This window comes from Petromyzon marinus, chromosome 70, assembly GCF_048934315.1.
Source record: "Petromyzon marinus isolate PM22_M1 ecotype Great Lakes invasive population chromosome 70, UKy_Petmar_22M1.pri1.0, whole genome shotgun sequence".
Classification (NCBI taxonomy): Eukaryota; Metazoa; Chordata; class Hyperoartia; order Petromyzontiformes; family Petromyzontidae; genus Petromyzon; species Petromyzon marinus.
Window position 1 is genome coordinate 3,969,158 of NC_133736.1, and position 18,315 is coordinate 3,987,472.

An 18,315-nucleotide genomic window follows, 5' to 3' on the forward strand; every position below is an offset into this window, starting at 1 on the left:
CACACAGACACACAGGCACACAGACACACAGGTACAGGCACACACACAACAACAGCCATTCGCCACTAAGTGGCAGTGACATCACCACGACGCTTGTGCCAGGCCATGTGCACCTTGAGGCCACGTGAAGTGTCGAACGCCCGTTGGCAGGAGGTCAAGGGGCAGACCCAGGCGCCACTAATCGACTGACTGAGATGACTGGCTGATGCACCACCTGTGCCCCCTACTGTGCCAACCTGCTGTGCTTTAGCCACCCGGCGCTCCGCTCGTTGTTGTGAGCATCGCTCCTCTACCCTCCGTTGTTGTTGGAGGGCGACTGCCTCCATCTGCCCAGTAGCAGCTTCCTTCACGAGCCTCCTCCACAGAGGACGATCTTGACACCGCTGGTACCAGTCATCGGCAAGTCCACTCAGCTCCACGTCCTCCTGTACCACGTCACTCCATCTCTTCTCTAGCCCGTGCCACGCCCGTTTAGCCCCCTCGATCCGGCCGAACAAAAGCTGTTTCGGCATGCGGTGGCTGGGCATGCGGGCTACATGACCCAGCCAACGCATCCTTGCCTAACGGAGGAGGTCACCGATGGGACTTTGTCCAGATCTTTCAAGGATTTGTGAGCTCCTCACACAATCCAGCCTGGTTAAACCCAGGATGTATCGTAGGCAGGCTAGCCTAAATGTTTCTAACCGGCGAAGATGTTCCATTAGGTGGGTCCACGTTTCGCAAGCGTAGAGAAGGGAGGGAATGACCGTGGCCGAGAAGACCTGAAGCTTAGGGCGGAGCGACAGACCAGGTAGCTTCCACACAGCGTTACGCAACCGACGAAAAGATATTGCCGCTCGACTGATTCGGAGTGAGACCTCTGCTGTTAAACTGGAGCCGGTCATAAGCACGCTGCCCAGGTATGGGAAACTCTCCACTCACTCCACAACTGCCCCATCACCGATTGGGAGTTGTGGGGGTGGAGTGTCCGATGGTACAAAATACCCAGGCAGGTGCTTAGTTTTGGTGGGGCTGATGGTAAAGCCCCATCTCTTAGTGGCACGCTCCAGTCTCAGCAACAGCATCTCCAACTCCTCCTCTGAATGAGTAGCTATTACCAAATCATCGGCATACATAACGTGGTTGAGCAATAGGGAGCCATCCCTAGACCGCACCCGGGCATTGATCAGCCTCCCATTATATCTGTACCATATGGAGATTCCCCCGGTACAGCTATTGAAGGCTTCACGAACTACGTGGTCAAAATAGATGTTAAATAATGTGGGAGCCAGAGGACATCCCTGTCGCACCCCAAGGTGTACAGGGAATGGCTCTTACTCCCCGCCACGTAGTTTTACCCGGGCCCGCTCACCATCATGAAGGTCCTTAATGATCGTGAGCAGAGGGTCAGGTACTCCAAAAGCACGAAGAACAACCCAGAGCCCAGGCCTACTGATGGTATCATAGGCCTTGACCAGGTCAATAAAGCAGAGATGTAGGTCTTGCTGGAATTTCCTACACCTCTGCTGTAGCAGACAGACAGAAAATTTGGCATCTGTGCAGGACCGCCCTTTCCTGAAACCGCATTGGGGCTCCGCAAGCCTCTCCTCAGCGTGCCTGGCAAGGTGATGTTGAATAATCCTTGCCAGGACCTTTCCCGGTACACTGAGGAGTGAGATGCCCCTGTAGTTGTAACAGTTTGTGTGGTCCCCCTTCTTAAAGAGGGGGACCACCAGGGCATCCTTCCAATTCTGCGGTACCTGTCCAGTGGTCCAGACTGTTGTTATGATGTCATATAGGGCAGTCTGTGCACAAGCACCACCCTCCCTTTGCATTTTGCTTGGGAGATCATCTCTGCCCGCTGCCTTTCCTGGTCTCAGTGTCTGGATAGCCTTTAGTACTTCCTCAACAGATGGCACCTCAGCACCTTCCAATATTTGAGGCACTGCAGCCTCAGCAGGGTCATCCCCACTTTGTGCCACGATGTTTTCCAGGCTGAGGGATTTCCCCTACCCCACGACCTCACAGAAATGCTCAGCAAATCTGCAAACCTGTTCCTGGGGGTCAGAGGTTGGATCACCGTTTTTCCCCTAATTATGGTAATAGGTGTGGCGCTGCAGGTTACTTTTTTGATGGAGTTAAATAGAGATTTGTGATCGCGGGCCACTGAGGCAGACTCCATCTCCTCGGCAACCCGCGACCACCACCCATCCTTGCAGCGCCTCACGGCTCTCAGAACCTCCGAGCGAAGGCTGCGGTAAGCCTCCTCATTCTGACGTGGGCTTCTGTAGCCTATGACAGTGGGCCTGTCGCTTTTTCTCAACTATCCTGAACACCTCTGTCAGCCAGGGTCTCTGGGGAGGTCTGGACCGCATACCCAAAGCAGCCAATGCAGCTGCATGAGTCACAGTCCTAAACCTCGCCCATTTTCCCTCGACATCAGGAGGAGTGGGGGACGATGCCAACCCCAGCCGCAGGCGATGATGAATTTCTCGCTTGCAACTTTCATCAGATAACTGAGACCAGGCCACTTTAGGTTGGAATGGGGTCCTGGGTGTACACCCACCACCGGAGTGGAAGAATGGCAGGCGCATCTTACAGATGACTAGTCGATCGTCAGAGGACAGATTAGCTCCACGGTAGGTCCTGGTGTCAAGGACATGGGCTCGCATCTGCTGGTCCGTCACTATGTAGTCCTGCAGATGTTCTTGCTTGGACCCGGCATGCATCCATGATGTTGTGTCGATGCGCCGATGCCGGAACAGCATGTTGGTAATTACAAGCCCATGGGCTGCACAAAAATCTAGCAGCCTCCTACCGTTGTTATTGAGCTGATCTGGCCCATGCCCTCCAATCACTCCAGACCAGGTGCCAGCATCATGAACAACTCGGGCATTGAAGTCACCCAACAAGATGACTCTATCCCGAGGGGCCACTTTAGCCAGCACCTGTGACGGGAGGTCATTGAAGGCATCTGACTCATCGGCTTTGCCTGCATTCCTCCACGGATGTTCGTCTTCGGTGGGGGCATAAGGAACCACGACCACCACTCCTCGCCTCCGGTTGATGGGAAGGTGAGCCCAAAGTAGCCTGGGGCTTACAACTTCCCACACCTCACCGCCACGCTCCCACGCCCCCTTCATTCTTTTGTTCAAAAGAAGAGCCACACCCTGTTGTTTGGCAGTCTGCTGCCCTGAGTAGAGGACTGTCCACCCCTCATAGTGGCAGGAGCCAGAACCGGTCCACCGGACCTCCTGAATGCCACAGAGATCCAGGCGGTACCGGTCCAGCTCCCGACAGAGGAGTGGCAGCCTCTCCTCCGCAGTGAGCGTTTGAACATTCCACGTGGCCACACGAAGTGGCTTTTCGTTGTTTCTGGAGGAGCCCCGAGGGTAGAGATTCAATCTCCTGGCTCCGCCAATTGGGGTTTGGCCAGGAGACGTCATAGACGCCTGTCCCCCCGGGGCCTCCGGCACAAGCTTATTAGTTAAAATTTTCAATCTTAGTTTAGTGGTAATTAATTGAAGGTGGAGGGGTTACCAGCCCCTCGCACCTGTCCAGAGCCCCCCGTTTAGCCCCTGTGGTGGTCACAGACGCCATGAGGGGGGGGAGCCAATCGGAATTGGCCCTCCCCCCACAGCACTGTCCACGACAGAGTTGCCCGTCCGGCACCGCGAGGAGGTAGCGGGTTTTTTTGCCGGACTACACACACGTACACACACGTACACACACGTACACACAGGCACACGTACACACAGGCACACACAGACACACACAGACACACACAGGCACACACACAGGCACACACACAGGCACACACACAGGCACACACACAGGCACACACACTGGCACACACACACAGGCACACACACTGGCACACACACAGGCACACACACACATGCACACAAAGACAAAGATCCCCCGTGTAGCTTTAACAGACTTTTGGCGCAAGTGCTGTTAGCGAGTAGCAGCAGCAGCTAATAAAGGCACACGAGGCGGTGGGATGGCCAGCACCACGCCCGGCCGCCTTAGTCTCCCCGGTGGCGATGTTCACTACACACCGCTACCAGGTACTCATTTGAGGCCGAGTCGACCTAGGTGGGAGGCGCTGGACCAATTCAGGCAATCGTCGCCCGCGGGCCTCCAGGTCCGTAGCGCAGCGCCAACCGCTGCGCCACCACTCCCCGCACTCGCACACACAACGCAAAGACAAAGGTTCCCCCCCCCGTGTAGCCTTGAACGGACTGTTGGGGCAAGCGCTGTTAGCGAGTGGCGGCACCGACGGAGGTCGACACGGCCTCACTTAAGAGGAATTCGTCGTCGTCGTCGTGATTTTTATTATTTCCCTGCTCGTGTCCCCATCGAGAAACGCGCGTCTAGGGCAGACGCCCGTTGGGCTCTTTCATCCGGCCCGCCGAACTTATCCAAATATTATTATTATTATTAAATTAAATTTTACCTCTCTCCTGTAATGCCGCCATTTCCCCCATTAGATGGCGCACTTTGACCGGGAGTGCGGTGATTAATTGGTTTGGGGCTCAGGCCTCGGATGTTTTCGTGATGTTTGATGAGTCGCGATACGACGTGTTTTTTATGTTGTCGTTCACGTTCGTGCAATTCGTTAAATTGCCTTGCAAAACAAAAAAGCTTTGCTTACCTGTTTAAGGCCAAATCCTTTCACGTGAATGTTTTTTGACACGTCATTTATTATTAGTTCACACAAACACTCCGTCCATCTGCTTCCTGGCCCGGCCCTTCTGTCAAATTTTAGAACCCATTGTGGCCAGCTAGTCAGAAAAATTGCCCACCCCTGGGGTAGATTATTCACAGTGTTTGTCTCCTGCTATAAAGTTCCACGCCATGATGATGGAGATTATGAAGCGGCCAACTTGGTTGAGCAGCTACCACTCGCGATGGTGGTCGCTTCTCTTGCACCTGGTGAGATGAACAAAGTGTGTAGTTTAATTCTCTATATGTGTGTAATTTAATTCTATATATGTGTGTAGTTTAATTCTCTATATGTGTGTAGATTTATTCTCTATATGTGTGTAGTTTAATTCTCTATATGTGTGTAGTTTAATTCTCTATATGTGTGTAGTTTAATTCTCTATATGTGTGTGTAGTTTAATTCTCTATATGTGTGTAGTTTAATTCTCTATATGTGTGTAGTTTAATTCTCTATATGTGTGTAGTTTAATTCTATATATATGTGTGTAGATTAATTCTCTATATATGTGTGTAGTTTAATTCTCTATGTGTGTGTAGTTTAATTCTCTATGTGTGTGTGTAGTTTAATTCTCTATATGTGTGTGTAGTTTAATTCTCTATATGTGTGTAGTTGAATTCTCTATATGTGTGTAGTTTAATTCTATATATGTGTGTAGTTTAATTCACTATATGTGTGTGTAGTTTAATTCTCTATATGTGTGTAGTTTAATTCTCTATATGTGTGTAGTTTAATTCTCTATATGTGTGTAGTTTAATTCTATATATATGTGTGTAGTTTAATTCTCTATATGTGTGTAGTTTAATTCTCTATATGCGTGTATAATTCTATATATATGTGTGTAGTTTAATTCTCTATTTGTGTGTAGTTTAATTCTCTATATATGTGTGTAGTTTAATTCTATATATATGTGTGTAGTTTAATTCTCTATATGTGTGTAGTTTAATTCTATATATATGTGTGTAGTTTAATTCTCTATATGTGTGTAGTTTAATTCTCTATATGTGTGTAGCTTAATTCTCTATATGTGTGTAGTTTAATTCTCTATATGTGTGTAGTTTAATTCTCTATATGTGTGTAGTTTAATTCTCTATGTGTGTAGTTTAATTCTCTATATGTGTGTAGTTTAATTCTCTATATGTGTGTAGTTTAATTCTCTATATGTGTGTAGTTTAATTCTCTATATGTGTGTAGTTTAATTCTCTATGTGTGTAGTTTAATTCTATATATATGTGTGTAGTTTAATTCTCTATTTGTGTGTAGTTTAATTCTCTATGTGTAGTTTAATTCTCTATGTGTAGTTTAATTCTATATATGTGTGTAGTTTAATTCTCTATATGTGTGTAGTTTAATTCTATATATGTGTGTAGTTTAATTCTCTATATGTGTGTAGTTTAATTCTCTATATATGTGTGTAGTTTAATTCTCTATATGTGTGTAGTTTAATTCTCTATATGTGTGTAGTTTAATTCTCTATATGTGTGTAGTTTAATTCTATATATGTGTGTAGTTTAATTCTCTATATGTGTGTAGTTTAATTCTCTATATATGTGTGTAGTTTAAGTCTCTATATGTGTGTAGTTTAATTCTCTATATGTGTGTAGTTTAATTCTCTATATGTGTGTAGTTTAATTCTATATATATGTGTGTAGTTTAATTCTCTATATGTGTGTAGTTTAATTCTCTATATGTGTGTAGTTTAATTCTCTATATGTGTGTAGTTTAATTCTCTATGTGTGTGTAGTTTAATTCTCTATATGTGTATAGTTTAATTCTCTATATGTGTGTAGTTTAATTCTATCTATATGTGTGTAGTTTAATTCTATATATATGTGTGTAGTTTAATTCTCTATATGTGTGTAGTTTAATTCTCTATGTGTGTGTAGTTTAATTCTCTATATGTGTGTAGTTTAATTCTCTATATGTGTGTAGTTTAATTCTCTATATGTGTGTAGTTTAATTCTATCTATATGTGTGTAGTTTAATTCTATATATATGTGTGTAGTTTAATTCTCTATATGTGTGTAGTTTAATTCTCTATATGTGTGTAGTTTAATTCTATATATGTGTGTAGTTTAATTCTCTATATGTGTGTAGTTTAATTCTCTATATGTGTGTAGTTTAATTCTCTATATGTGTGTAGTTTAATTCTCTATGTGTGTGTAGTTTAATTCTCTATATGTGTGTAGTTTAATTCTCTATATGTGTGTAGTTTAATTCTATCTATATGTGTGTAGTTTAATTCTATATATATGTGTGTAGTTTAATTCTCTATATGTGTGTAGTTTAATTCTCTATGTGTGTGTAGTTTAATTCTCTATATGTGTGTAGTTTAATTCTCTATGTGTGTGTAGTTTAATTCTCTATATGTGTGTAGTTTAATTCTCTATATGTGTGTAGTTTAATTCTATCTATATGTGTGTAGTTTAATTCTATCTATATGTGTGTAGTTTAATTCTATATATATGTGTGTAGTTTAATTCTCTATATGTGTGTAGTTTAATTCTCTATATGTTTGTTCGTGATTTTTTTCCCTTTCGCCCCCACCTCGCCCCCCCCCACCTCGCCCCCCCCCACCTCGCCCCCCCCCCCCACCTCGCCCCCCATCTCGCTGCCCCCCACCTCTCCCCCCTCCCCACCTCGCCCCCCCCCCACCTCGCCCCCCATCTCGCCCCCCCTCCCCCCCAGTTGTTCATGGACAAGGAGGAGGCGGAGCAGCGGTGGCTCAGGAGGCTCCTGGAGTTCCGGCAGGAGAGGCTCATGGGAAATCCAGTGGGGTGACTCCTCCCCCTCCTCCTCCTCCTCCCCCTCCTCCTCCCTCCCCTCCTCCTCCCCCTCCTCCCCCTCCTCCTCCCCCTCCTCCTCCCCCTCCTCCTCCCCCTCCTCCTCCACTCCTCCCCCTCTTTCCCCTCCTCCCCCTCCTCCTCCCCCTCCTTCCCACTCCTCCCCCTCCTCCTTCCCCTCCTCCCCCTCCTCCTCCCCCTCCTCCCCCCCCTCCCCCTCCTCCTCCCCCTCCTCCCCCTCCTCCTCCACTCCTCCCCCTCCTTCCCCTCCTCCCCCTCCTCCCCCTCCTCCCCCTCCTTCCCCTCCTCCACCTCCCCCTCCTCCTCCCCCTCCTCCCACAATGCCCTGGGGGCGACCGCCCCCTCCGCCGCCGTTGAAGTGGAGAAGGGGATCGTGCGGCGGCGTCGTCATCGTCGCTGGTCGTCGTCGTCATCATAATCATCGTCGTCATCGTCATAATCATCGTCGTCGTCATCATAATCATCGTCATAATCATCGTCGTCATCGTCGTCGTCATCATAATCATCGTCATCATAATCATCGTCGTCGTCATCATAATCATCGTCATCATAATCGTCGTCGTCATCATAATCGTCGTCGTCATAATCATCGTCGTCGTCGTCGTCATCATAATCATCGTCATCATAATCATCGTCGTCGTCATTGTCGAAGTGGGGCTGCGCTGTTTGATTGTTTGTGTTTTTTTTTTAAATAAACGACTCAACAGGGGAAGGGAAGTAGTGAAAGCTGCTCGATCACGACCTCGCCTGCGCGATCACGACCTTGCCTCGTACGCAGGAGGTCGTGGGTTCAATCCCGACCCTGACGATGCCTGCTGCTGCTGTATGTTGAGTTTGTGTCTCATCATCATCACGGTGTCTATGAGATGTTAACTACCTCACCTCGTACGCAGGAGGTCGTGGGTTCAATCTCGACCCTGACGATGCCTGCTGCTGTTGTATATTGAGTTTGTGTATCTCTCATCATCACGGTGTCTATGAGATGTTAACTACCTCACCTCGTACGCAGGAGGTCGTGGGTTCAATCCCGACCCTGACGACGCCTGCTGCTGCTGTATGTTGAGTTTGTGTCTCTCTCTCATCATCATCATCGTCACGGTGGCTAGGAGATGTTGACTACCTCGCCTGGTACGCAGGAGGTCGTGGGTTCGATCCCGACCCTGACGATGCCTGCTGCTGCTGTATGTTGAGTTTGTGTCTCTCTCTCTCCCCGGTCGCGTGGATTTTTCTCCCAAATTTTGTTCCCTCCACGTTTCGAAGGCGACATCGGAGTATGTGGCGACTGCTGTACATTTCCACGTGGTGGTGATGGTGATGATGGTGGTAATGGTGACGATGGTGATGGTGATGATGGTGGTGATGATGGTGACGATGGTGGTAATGGTGACGATGGTGGTAATGGTGACGATGGTGATGATGGTGGTAATGATGGTGACGATGGTGATGATGGTGGTGATGATGGTGACGATGGTGGTAATGGTGACGATGGTGATGATGATGATGGTGACGGTGGTGATGATGGTGGTGATGATGATGGTGACGATGGTGATGGTGGTAATGGTGACGACGACGATGATGGTGGTGATGGTGGTGATGATGGATGATGATAGTGATGGTGATGATGATGGTGACGATGGCGGTGATGATGGTGATGATGACGGTGACGATGGTGATGATGACGGTGACGATGGTGACGGTGGTGATGATGGTGGTGATGATGGTGACGATGGTGGTGATGGTGACGATGGTGGTGATGATGGTGACGATGGTGGTGATGATGGTGACGGTGGTGATGATGGTGACAATGGTGGTGGTGATGGTGACGATGGTGGTGATGGTGACGATGGTGGTGATGATGGTGACGGTGGTGATGATGACGATGATGGTGACGATGATGGTGACGATGATGGTGACGATGGTGGTGGTGATGATGGTGACGATGGTAGTGATGATGGTGGTGACGATAAAGCCACCACGTGGTTGAGCAGCTGTCACCTGTGATGCCCACGTGGTCGCTTCTGACCAAGAGCTCCTGCGGAGCAGCTGGGTGGGGGGGCCTTACGGTACATTAATACCTGGTGGTGGTGGTGGTGATGATGGTGATGGCCACGTGGTCGCTTCTGCGGAATCGTCACCACGATGTCCGTGAGGGCCGTGTGAGTCGCGGGGGCTCACAGAGCCAGATGAATGCACAAAGACAAAGATCCCCCGTGGAGCCTCTAACAGGGTGTAGGGGCAAGTGCTGTTAGCGAGTAGCAGCAGTACCTATACACAAAGGTCCCCCGTGTAGCCTCTAACAGGCTCTAGGGGCAAGTGCTGTTAGCGAGCAGCACCTATGAAGGCTACCGGCGCTGTGGCACACGAGGGGGTGGGTCGCCAGCACCACGCCCGGCCGCCTTTGTCTCTCCCCCAGTGGCGATATCTACTACTACACACCGCAAAGGGGAACTAATTTGAGGCTAAGTCGACCTTGGGGAGGCCCAGGACCGGTTCAGGATAATCGCCACCGGCCTTGGCCGTGAGCGGGAATCGAACTCGGGTCGCCAGGTTCGTAGCGCAGCGTAGCGCTAACCACTGCACCACCGCTCCCCACAAACACAGACACCCCAATACCCACAATTCGCCGCTAAGTGGCGGTGACGTCACCACGGCGCCTGTGCCAGGCTAGGTGCACCTTGAGGCTTCCACGTGAAGTGTCGAAGGCGCTCTGCTGTCAGGAAGAGATCTGGGGACAGACCCAGCAGGAGCCATGGGTTGTCTGACTGAGATGACCACCGGTAGATGCACCACCAGCTGTACCCCCTTACTGTGCCAGGCTAGGTGCACGAGGTCTCGGGACAGACCCAGCAGGAGCCATGGGTTGTCTGACTGAGATGACCACCGGTAGATGCACCACCAGCTGTACCCCCTTACTGTGCCAGGCTAGGTGCACGAGGTCTCGGGACAGACCCAGCAGGAGCCATGGGTTGTCTGACTGAGATGACCACCGGTAGATGCACCACCAGCTGTACCCCCTTACTGTGCCAGGCTAGGTGCACGAGGTCACGGGGCAGACCCAGCAGGTGCCATGGGTTGTCTGACTGAGATAACCACCGGTAGATGCACCACCAGCTGTACCCTCCACTGTGCCAACTTGCTGCATTTTAGACAAACACACACACATAGACAACAACAACAACCGCCATTCGCCACAAAGTGGGTGTGGCGTCACCACGACGCTTGTGCCAGGCCATGTGCACCTTGAGGCTACCACGTGAAGTGTCGAACACCCGCTGGCAGGAGGTCACGGGGCAGACCCAGCAGGTGCCACGGGTCGACTGACTGAGATGAGTGGCTGATGCACCACCTGTGCCCCCTACTGTGCCAACTTGCTGTGCTTTAGCCACCCGGCGCTCTGCTCGTTGTTGTGAGCGTTGCTCAGACACACACACAACAACCGCCATTCGCCACTTAGTGGCGGTGACGTCACCACGGCGCTTGTGCCAGGCTATGTGCATGTTGAGGCCACATGAAGTGTTGAATGCCCGCTGGCAGGAGGTCACGGGGCAGATCTTTCAAGGATTTGTGAGCTTACACAATCCAGCCTGGATAAGCCCAAGATGGATCGTAGGCAGGCCAGCCTAAATGTGTCCAACCGGTGAAGATGTTCCACTAGGGGGGGTCCACGTTTCGCAAGCGTAGAGAAGGGAGGAAATGACTCTGGCCGAGAAGACCCGAAGCTTCGTCCGGAGCGACAGACCAGGTAGCTTCCACACAGCGTTCCGTAGCCGATGAAAAGATATTGCCGCTCGACTGATTCGGAGTGAGACCTCTGCTGTTAAACCGGAGCCGGTCATGAGCACTGCCCAGGTTTGGGAAACTTTCCACTCCACAAATGTCCCATCATCAATTAGGAGTTGTGGGGGTGGAGTGTCTGATGGTACAAAATACCCAGGCAGGTGCTTAGTTTTGGTGGGGCTGATGGTAAGACCCCACCTCTTAGTGGCAAGCTCCAGGTTCAGCAGCAGCGCCTCCAACTCCTCCTCTGAGTGAGCAGCTATTACCAAATCATCGGCATACATAACGTGGTTGAGCAATAGGGAGCCATCCCTTGACCGCACCCGGGCATCGATCAGCTTCCCATTGTATTTGTACCAGACGGAAATTCCCTGGTACACCCATCAAAGGATTTGCGAACTACGTGGTCAAAATAGATTTAAAATAAATGTAGGAGCCAGAGGACATCCCTGTCGCACCCCAAGGTATACAGGGAATGGCTCTGACTCCCGGCCACGTAGTTTTACCCGGGCCCGCTCACCATCATGAAGGTCCTTAATGATCGTGAGCAGAGGGTCAGGGACTCTGAAAGCACGAAGAACAACCCAGAGCCCAGGCCTACTGATGTATCATAGGCCTTGACCAGGTCAATAAAGTTATGATGTAGGTCCTATTGGAATTCCCTACACCTCTGCTGTAGCAGCTGGACAGAATATATGGCATCTGTGCAGGACCGCCCTTTCCTGAAACCGCATTGGGGCTCCACAAGCCTCTCATCAGTGTGCCTGGCAAGGCGATGTTGAATAATCCTTGCCAGGACCTTTCCCGGCACACTGAGGAGTGAGATGCCCCTGTAGTTGTTACAGTCTGTGCGGTCCCCCTTCTTAAAGAGGGGGACCACTAGGACATCCTTCCAATCCTGCGGAACCCGTCCAGTGGTCCAGACTGTTATGATGTCATGTAGGGCAGTCTACGCACAAACGCCACCCTCCCTCAGCATTTCGCTTGGGAGATCATCTCTGCCCGCTGCCTTTCCTGGTCTCAGACTCCGGATCGCCTTCAGTACTTCCTCAACAGATGGCACCTCAGCCAGCCACTCACAAGGGGTGACTTCTTCCAATATTTGAGGCACCGTAGCCTCAGCAGGGTCATCCCCACTTTGCCCCATGATATTTTCCTGGATGAGGGACTTCCCTTCCCCAAGACCTCGCAGAAATGCTCAGCAAATCTGCAAACCTGTTCCTGGGGGTCGGAGATTGGATCACCATTCTTTCCCCTAATGATGGTGATAAGGTGTGGCGCTGCAAGTAACTTTTTTGATGTAATTAAGGATTTGTGATAGCGGGCCATTGAGGCAGACTCCAGCTCATCAGCGATGAAATTCTCGCTTGCAACTTTCATCAGCGAGCTGACACCAGGCCACTGTGGGTTTGAATGGGGTCCTGGGTGTACACCCACCACCGGAGTGCAAGAATGGCAGGCGCATCTTACAGATGACCAGTCGATGGTCAGTGGGCAGATCAGCTCCACCGTAGGTCCTGGTGTCAAGGACATGGGCTCGCATCCGCTGGTCCGTCGCTATGTAGTCCAGCAGATGTTCTTGCTTGGACCCGGCATGCATCCATGATGTTGTGTGGATGCGCCGATGCCGGAACAGCGTGTTGGTAATTACAAGCCCATGGGCTGCACAAAACTCTAGCAGCCTCCTGCTGTTGTTATTGAGCTGTTCCATCTCACTCCCTCCTACAGCAGCAGAGTGTGTGGACTAATCTCCATCTGTTCCATCTCACTCCCTCCTACAGCAGAGTGTGTGGACTAATCTCCATCTGTTAAATCTCCCTCCCTTCTGCAACAGAGTATGTGAACTAATCTCCATGTGTTCCATCTCACTCCCTCCTACAGCAGAGTGTGTGGACTAATCTCCATCGGTTCCATCTCACTCCCTCCTACAGCAGAGTGCGTGGACTAATCTCCATCTGTTCCATCTCACTCCCTCCTGCAGCAGTGTGTGTGGACTAATCTCCATCTGTTCCATCTCACTCCCTCTTACAGCAGTGTGGGGACTAATCTCCATCTGTTACATCTCATTCCCTCCTACAGCAGCGGAGTGTGTGGACTAATCTCCATCTGTTCCATCTCACTCCCTCCTACAGCAGCAGAGTGTGTGGACTAATCTCCATCTGTTCCATCTCACTCCCTCCTACAACAGAGTGCGTGGACTAATCTCCATCTGTTCCATCTCACTCCCTCCTACAGCAGAGTGTGTGGACTAATCTCCATCTGTTCCATCTCACTCCCTCCTACAGCAGTGTGTGTGGACTAATCTCCATCTGTTCCATCTCACTCCCTCCTACAGCAGAGTGTGTGGACTAATCTGCATCTGTTCCATCTCACTCCCTCCTACAGCAGCAGAGTGTGTGGACTAATCTCCATCTGTTCCATCTCACTCCCTCCTACAGCAGAGAGTGTGGACTAATCTCCATCTGTTCCATCTCACTCCCTCCTACAGCAGTGTGTGTGGACTAATCTCCATCTGTTCCATCTCACTCCCTCCTACAGCAGTGTGTGGACTAATCTCCATCTGTTCCATCTCATTCCCTCCTACAGCAGAGTGCGTGGACTAATCTCCATCTGTTCCATCTCACTCCCACCTACAGCAGAGTGTGTGGACTAATCTCCATCTGTTCCATCTCACTCCCTCCTACAGCAGAGTGTGTGGACTAATCTCCATCTGTTACATCTCACTCCCTCCTACAGCAGAGTGCGTGGACTAATCTCCATCTGTTCCATCTCTCCCACCTACAGCAGAGTGTGTGGACTAATCTCCATCTGTTCCATCTCCCGTCTACAGCAGAGTGCATGGACTAATCTCCATCTGTTCCATCTCACTCCCTCCTACAGCAGAGTGTGTGGACTAATCTCCATCTGTTCCATCTCACTCCCTCCTACAGCAGTGTGTGTGGACTAATCTCCATCTGTTCCATCTCACTCCCTCCTACAGCAGAGTGTGTGGACTAATCTCCATCTGTTCCATATCACTCCCTCCTACAGCAGTGTGTGTGGACTAATCTCCATCTGTTCCATCTCACTCCCTCCTACAGCAGAGTGTGTGGACTAATCTCCATCTGTTCCATCTCACTCCCTCCTACAGCAGTGTGTGTGGACTAATCTCCATCTGTTCCATCTCACTCCCTCCTACAGCAGAGTGTGTGGACTAATCTCCATCTGTTCCATCTCACTCCCTCCTACAGCAGCAGAGTGTGTGGACTAATCTCCATCTGTTCCATCTCACTCCCTCCTACAGCAGAGTGTGTGGACTAATCTCCATCTGTTCCATCTCCCGTCTACAGCAGAGTGCATGGACTAATCTCCATCTGTTCCATCTCACTCCCTCCTACAGCAGAGTGTGGACTAATCTCCATCTGTTCCGTCTCACTCCCTCCTACAGCAGAGTGTGTGGACTAATCTCCATCTGTTCCGTCTCACTCCCTCCTACAGCAGAGTGTGTGGACTTATCTCCATCTGTTCCATCTCACTCCCTCCTACAGCAGAGTGTGTGGACTAATCTCTATCTGTTCCATCACACTCCCTCCTACAGCAGAGTGTGTGGACTAATCTCTATCTGTTCCATCACACTCCCTCCTACAGCAGAGTGTGTGGACTAATCTCCATCTGTTCCATCTCACTCCCTGTGAGTGGGCATCCAGGAGCCGTACCCCAGCACCGCCATGGGTGCACGTGTCTCCATGTATCTGTAGTGACCGTCAATTTGTCACCGTGTGTTTGCCGGGGCTTACGAAGCCACGGCGGGTAACGCGTCGCCATCACGTGCAGCCCGCTCACTGGGCGTCGTAGCGGCCCTAGCGGGGGGCCCTGGGCGAGTGGGGGGCCGGCGCAGAGGCCCCGCGGTGAGGGAGCGTCGGCCAGCCGGGGGTCACGTGGGGGTCACGTGGGGGGCACGGTACGCCGCTTGACCTGCCGGCACGTGAACCCCACGGTATTGGAGGCAGGGCACCGGTGGACGGGGGCCGCTGCGCGGTCACGTGGTCTCAAAGAGCTCTCGCGCTGAGCCTTCGGGGAAAGAGCCGGAGAGGCCTGGAAGGTGGGCGGGGCCTGGAATTGTGGGCGGGGCCTGGAAGTTGGGCGGGGCGAGGCCTGCAGGGCGCGAGGCGAAGGGGCGGAGCCTGGAAGGGCGAGGGGCGGGGCCTGGAGGGGCGGGGCCTGGAGGGGCGAGGGGTTCTTCTTTGTGTCGCTGGTGATGAAGTTCCACGCCAGGGGAGGAGAAGTCTCTAGCCACGCGGTCCCGGACCCAGCTCGTGGTGCGGGCCGGGATCGCGAACCGTGTTGCTAGATGGGCATTCAACGCCCAAGTGTTGGTCGTGTTGAGTTCTGAATAAACAGTGTTGCGACTCAGCTGGACTTACTACATATCTCTATGTGTCTCTATGTGTCTCTACATGTCTCTATGGGTCTCTGTGTCTCTATGTGTGTCTATGTGTGTCTATGTGTCTCTACGTGTCTCTATGAGTCTCTGGGTCTCTGTGTGTCTATGGGTCTCTGTGTGTCTATGGGTCTCCATGGGTCTCTATGTGTCTCTATGGGTCTCTGTGTGTCTATGGGTCTCTATGTCTCTACGGGTCTCTACATGTCTCTACATGTCTATGTGTCTCTATGTGTATCTATGTGTCTGTGTCTCTATGTGTCTCTACGGGTCTCTACGTGTCTCTATGGGTCTGTGTGTCTCTACGGGTCTCTTTGTCTATGGGTCTCTACGTGTCTCTGTGTCTCTACGGGTCTCTATGCGTCTCTGTGTCTACGAGTCTCTACGGGTCTCTATGTGTCTCTACGGGTCTGTGTTTCTACGTGTCTCTACGTGTCTGTACGTGTCTGTACGTGTCTATATGTGTCTCTATGTGTCTCTGTGTCTCTACGGGTCTCTGTCTCTACGTGTCTCTATGGGTCTCTACGTGTCTCTACGTGTCTCTACGGGTATCTACGTGTCTCTATGGGTCTCTATGGGTCTCTATGGGTATATGTGTCTCTACGTGTCTCTACGTGTCTCCATGGGTCCCTATGGGTCTATGTGTATCTACGTGTCTCTATGGGTCTCTACGGGTCTCTACGGGTCTCTACGTGTCTCTACGTGTCTCTACGGGTCTCTACGGGTCTCTACGTGTCTCTACGGGTCTCTATGGGTCTTTACGTGTCTCTACGGGTCTCTACGTGTCTCTATGTCTCTACGGGTCTCTATGGGTCTCTACATGTCTCTACGGGTCTCTACGGGTGTCTATGTGTCTCTGTGTATCTATGGGTCTCTGTGTCTCTATGTGTCTCTACGTGTCTCTGTGTATGTGTCTCTATGTGTCTCTATGGGTCTCTACGTGTCTCCTCCACCCGCACGTTACCGCCCACTCATCGCTGAATTAAACTCCGCACTGTTCCCTTGCGATGTGGCCAGGTTCAACTTTCAAGTTGATAACAAAAACGTGTCACCGTTCACACCTTTGAGCTCCCCCCCCACCTTCCCCCCACTCTGAATTTGTGAGGGTGGTGGTGGGGGGGTTAGTGGGGGGTGAGGTAAAAAAGAAGAGTCACAACCGGGAGTATCAAAACGCAACAAAAAAATTTAAGCGATGGGTAACGCGCTGAAGAGTGAAACTTTAATTATTATTAAAAAAACATTTGAAACAAAAAATTAACATCGCTACGACGACATCACAACCAATTCCCGGCGGCGCAGACGACGGACAACACTGGCTGGTCGGACACACGAACAACACACGGACAAGACACGCGGGCAGACACACACACACAACACACGGACAAGACACGCGGGCAGACACACACACACAGAAGACACGGGACACACGCAGACGTGAACATACGAGACACGCGTGTGTACACACACACACACGTACGCGCGTGTGCACACACGTACACACGTACACACGCGCGCGTACACGTACGTACGCACGTATATATAAATATAGAAAACACTAAAAAGTTAGGACCGTACCGCTCGTACACGAGAGAATATTGCCAATGTGCGGTGGCCACCACCAACACCACCACCACCAACACGTCGTCGCGTTACCGGGGTCGAAACGCACAAGCGTGATCACTGTCTGTACTGAGACACTAAGAGAGAGAGTTGTAGTAGTGGTACACAGTGATCACTGTCTGTACTAAGACACTAAGAGAGTTGTAGTAGTACACAGTGATCACTGTCTGTACTGAGACACTAAGAGAGTTGTAGTAGTACACAGTGATCACTGTCTGTACTGAGACACTAAGAGAGTAGTAGTACACAGTGATCATTGTACTGAGACACTAAGAGAGAGTTGTAGTAGTGGTACACAGTGATCATTGTCTGTACTGAGACACTAAGAGAGAGTTGTAGTACACAGTGATCATTGTCTGTACTGAGACACTAAGAGAGTTGTAGTAGTACGCAGTGATCATTGTCTGTACTGAGACACTAAGAGAGTTGTAGTAGTACGCAGTGATCATTGTCTGTACTGAGACACTAAGAGAGTTGTAGTAGTACGCAGTGATCATTGTCTGTACTGAGACACTAAGAGAGTTGTAGTAGTGGTACACAGTGATCATTGTCTGTACTGAGACACTAAGAGAGAGTTGTAGTAGTAGTACACAGTGATCACTGTCTGTACTGAGACACTAAGAGAGAGTTGTAGTAGTACACAGTGTCTGTACTGAGACACTAAGAGAGAGTTGTAGTAGTAGTACACAGTGATCATTGTCTGTACTGAGACACTAAGAGAGTTGTAGTAGTACGCAGTGATCATTGTCTGTACTGAGACACTAAGAGAGTTGTAGTAGTACCCAGTGATCATTGTCTGTACTGAGACACTAAGAGAGTTGTAGTAGTACACAGTGATCACTGTCTGTACTGAGACACTAAGAGAGAGTTGTAGTAGTACACAGTGATCACTGTCTGTACTGAGACACTAAGAGAGAGTAGTACACAGTGATCACTGTCTGTACTGAGACACTAAGAGAGAGTTGTAGTAGTAGTACACAGTGATCACT

At 50.4% G+C, this 18,315-nt stretch overlaps 1 protein-coding gene across 6 annotated transcripts in view; it reads left to right on the plus strand.

Annotated features, from left to right (window-relative positions):
• LOC142906762 (uncharacterized) overlaps positions 1-8,221 on the plus strand; it is a 45,894-nt gene extending 37,673 nt beyond the window's left edge. For all 6 annotated transcript variants that reach the window (XM_076055203.1, XM_076055202.1, XM_076055204.1 and 3 more), the window contains exon 10: positions 7,394-8,221. In XM_076055203.1, the coding sequence (XP_075911318.1) occupies positions 7,394-7,486 (93 nt within the window). In that variant the 3' untranslated portion in view covers positions 7,487-8,221. The remainder of the gene's footprint in view (positions 1-7,393) is intronic.
• The last annotated feature ends 10,094 nt before the right edge of the window (positions 8,222-18,315 follow it).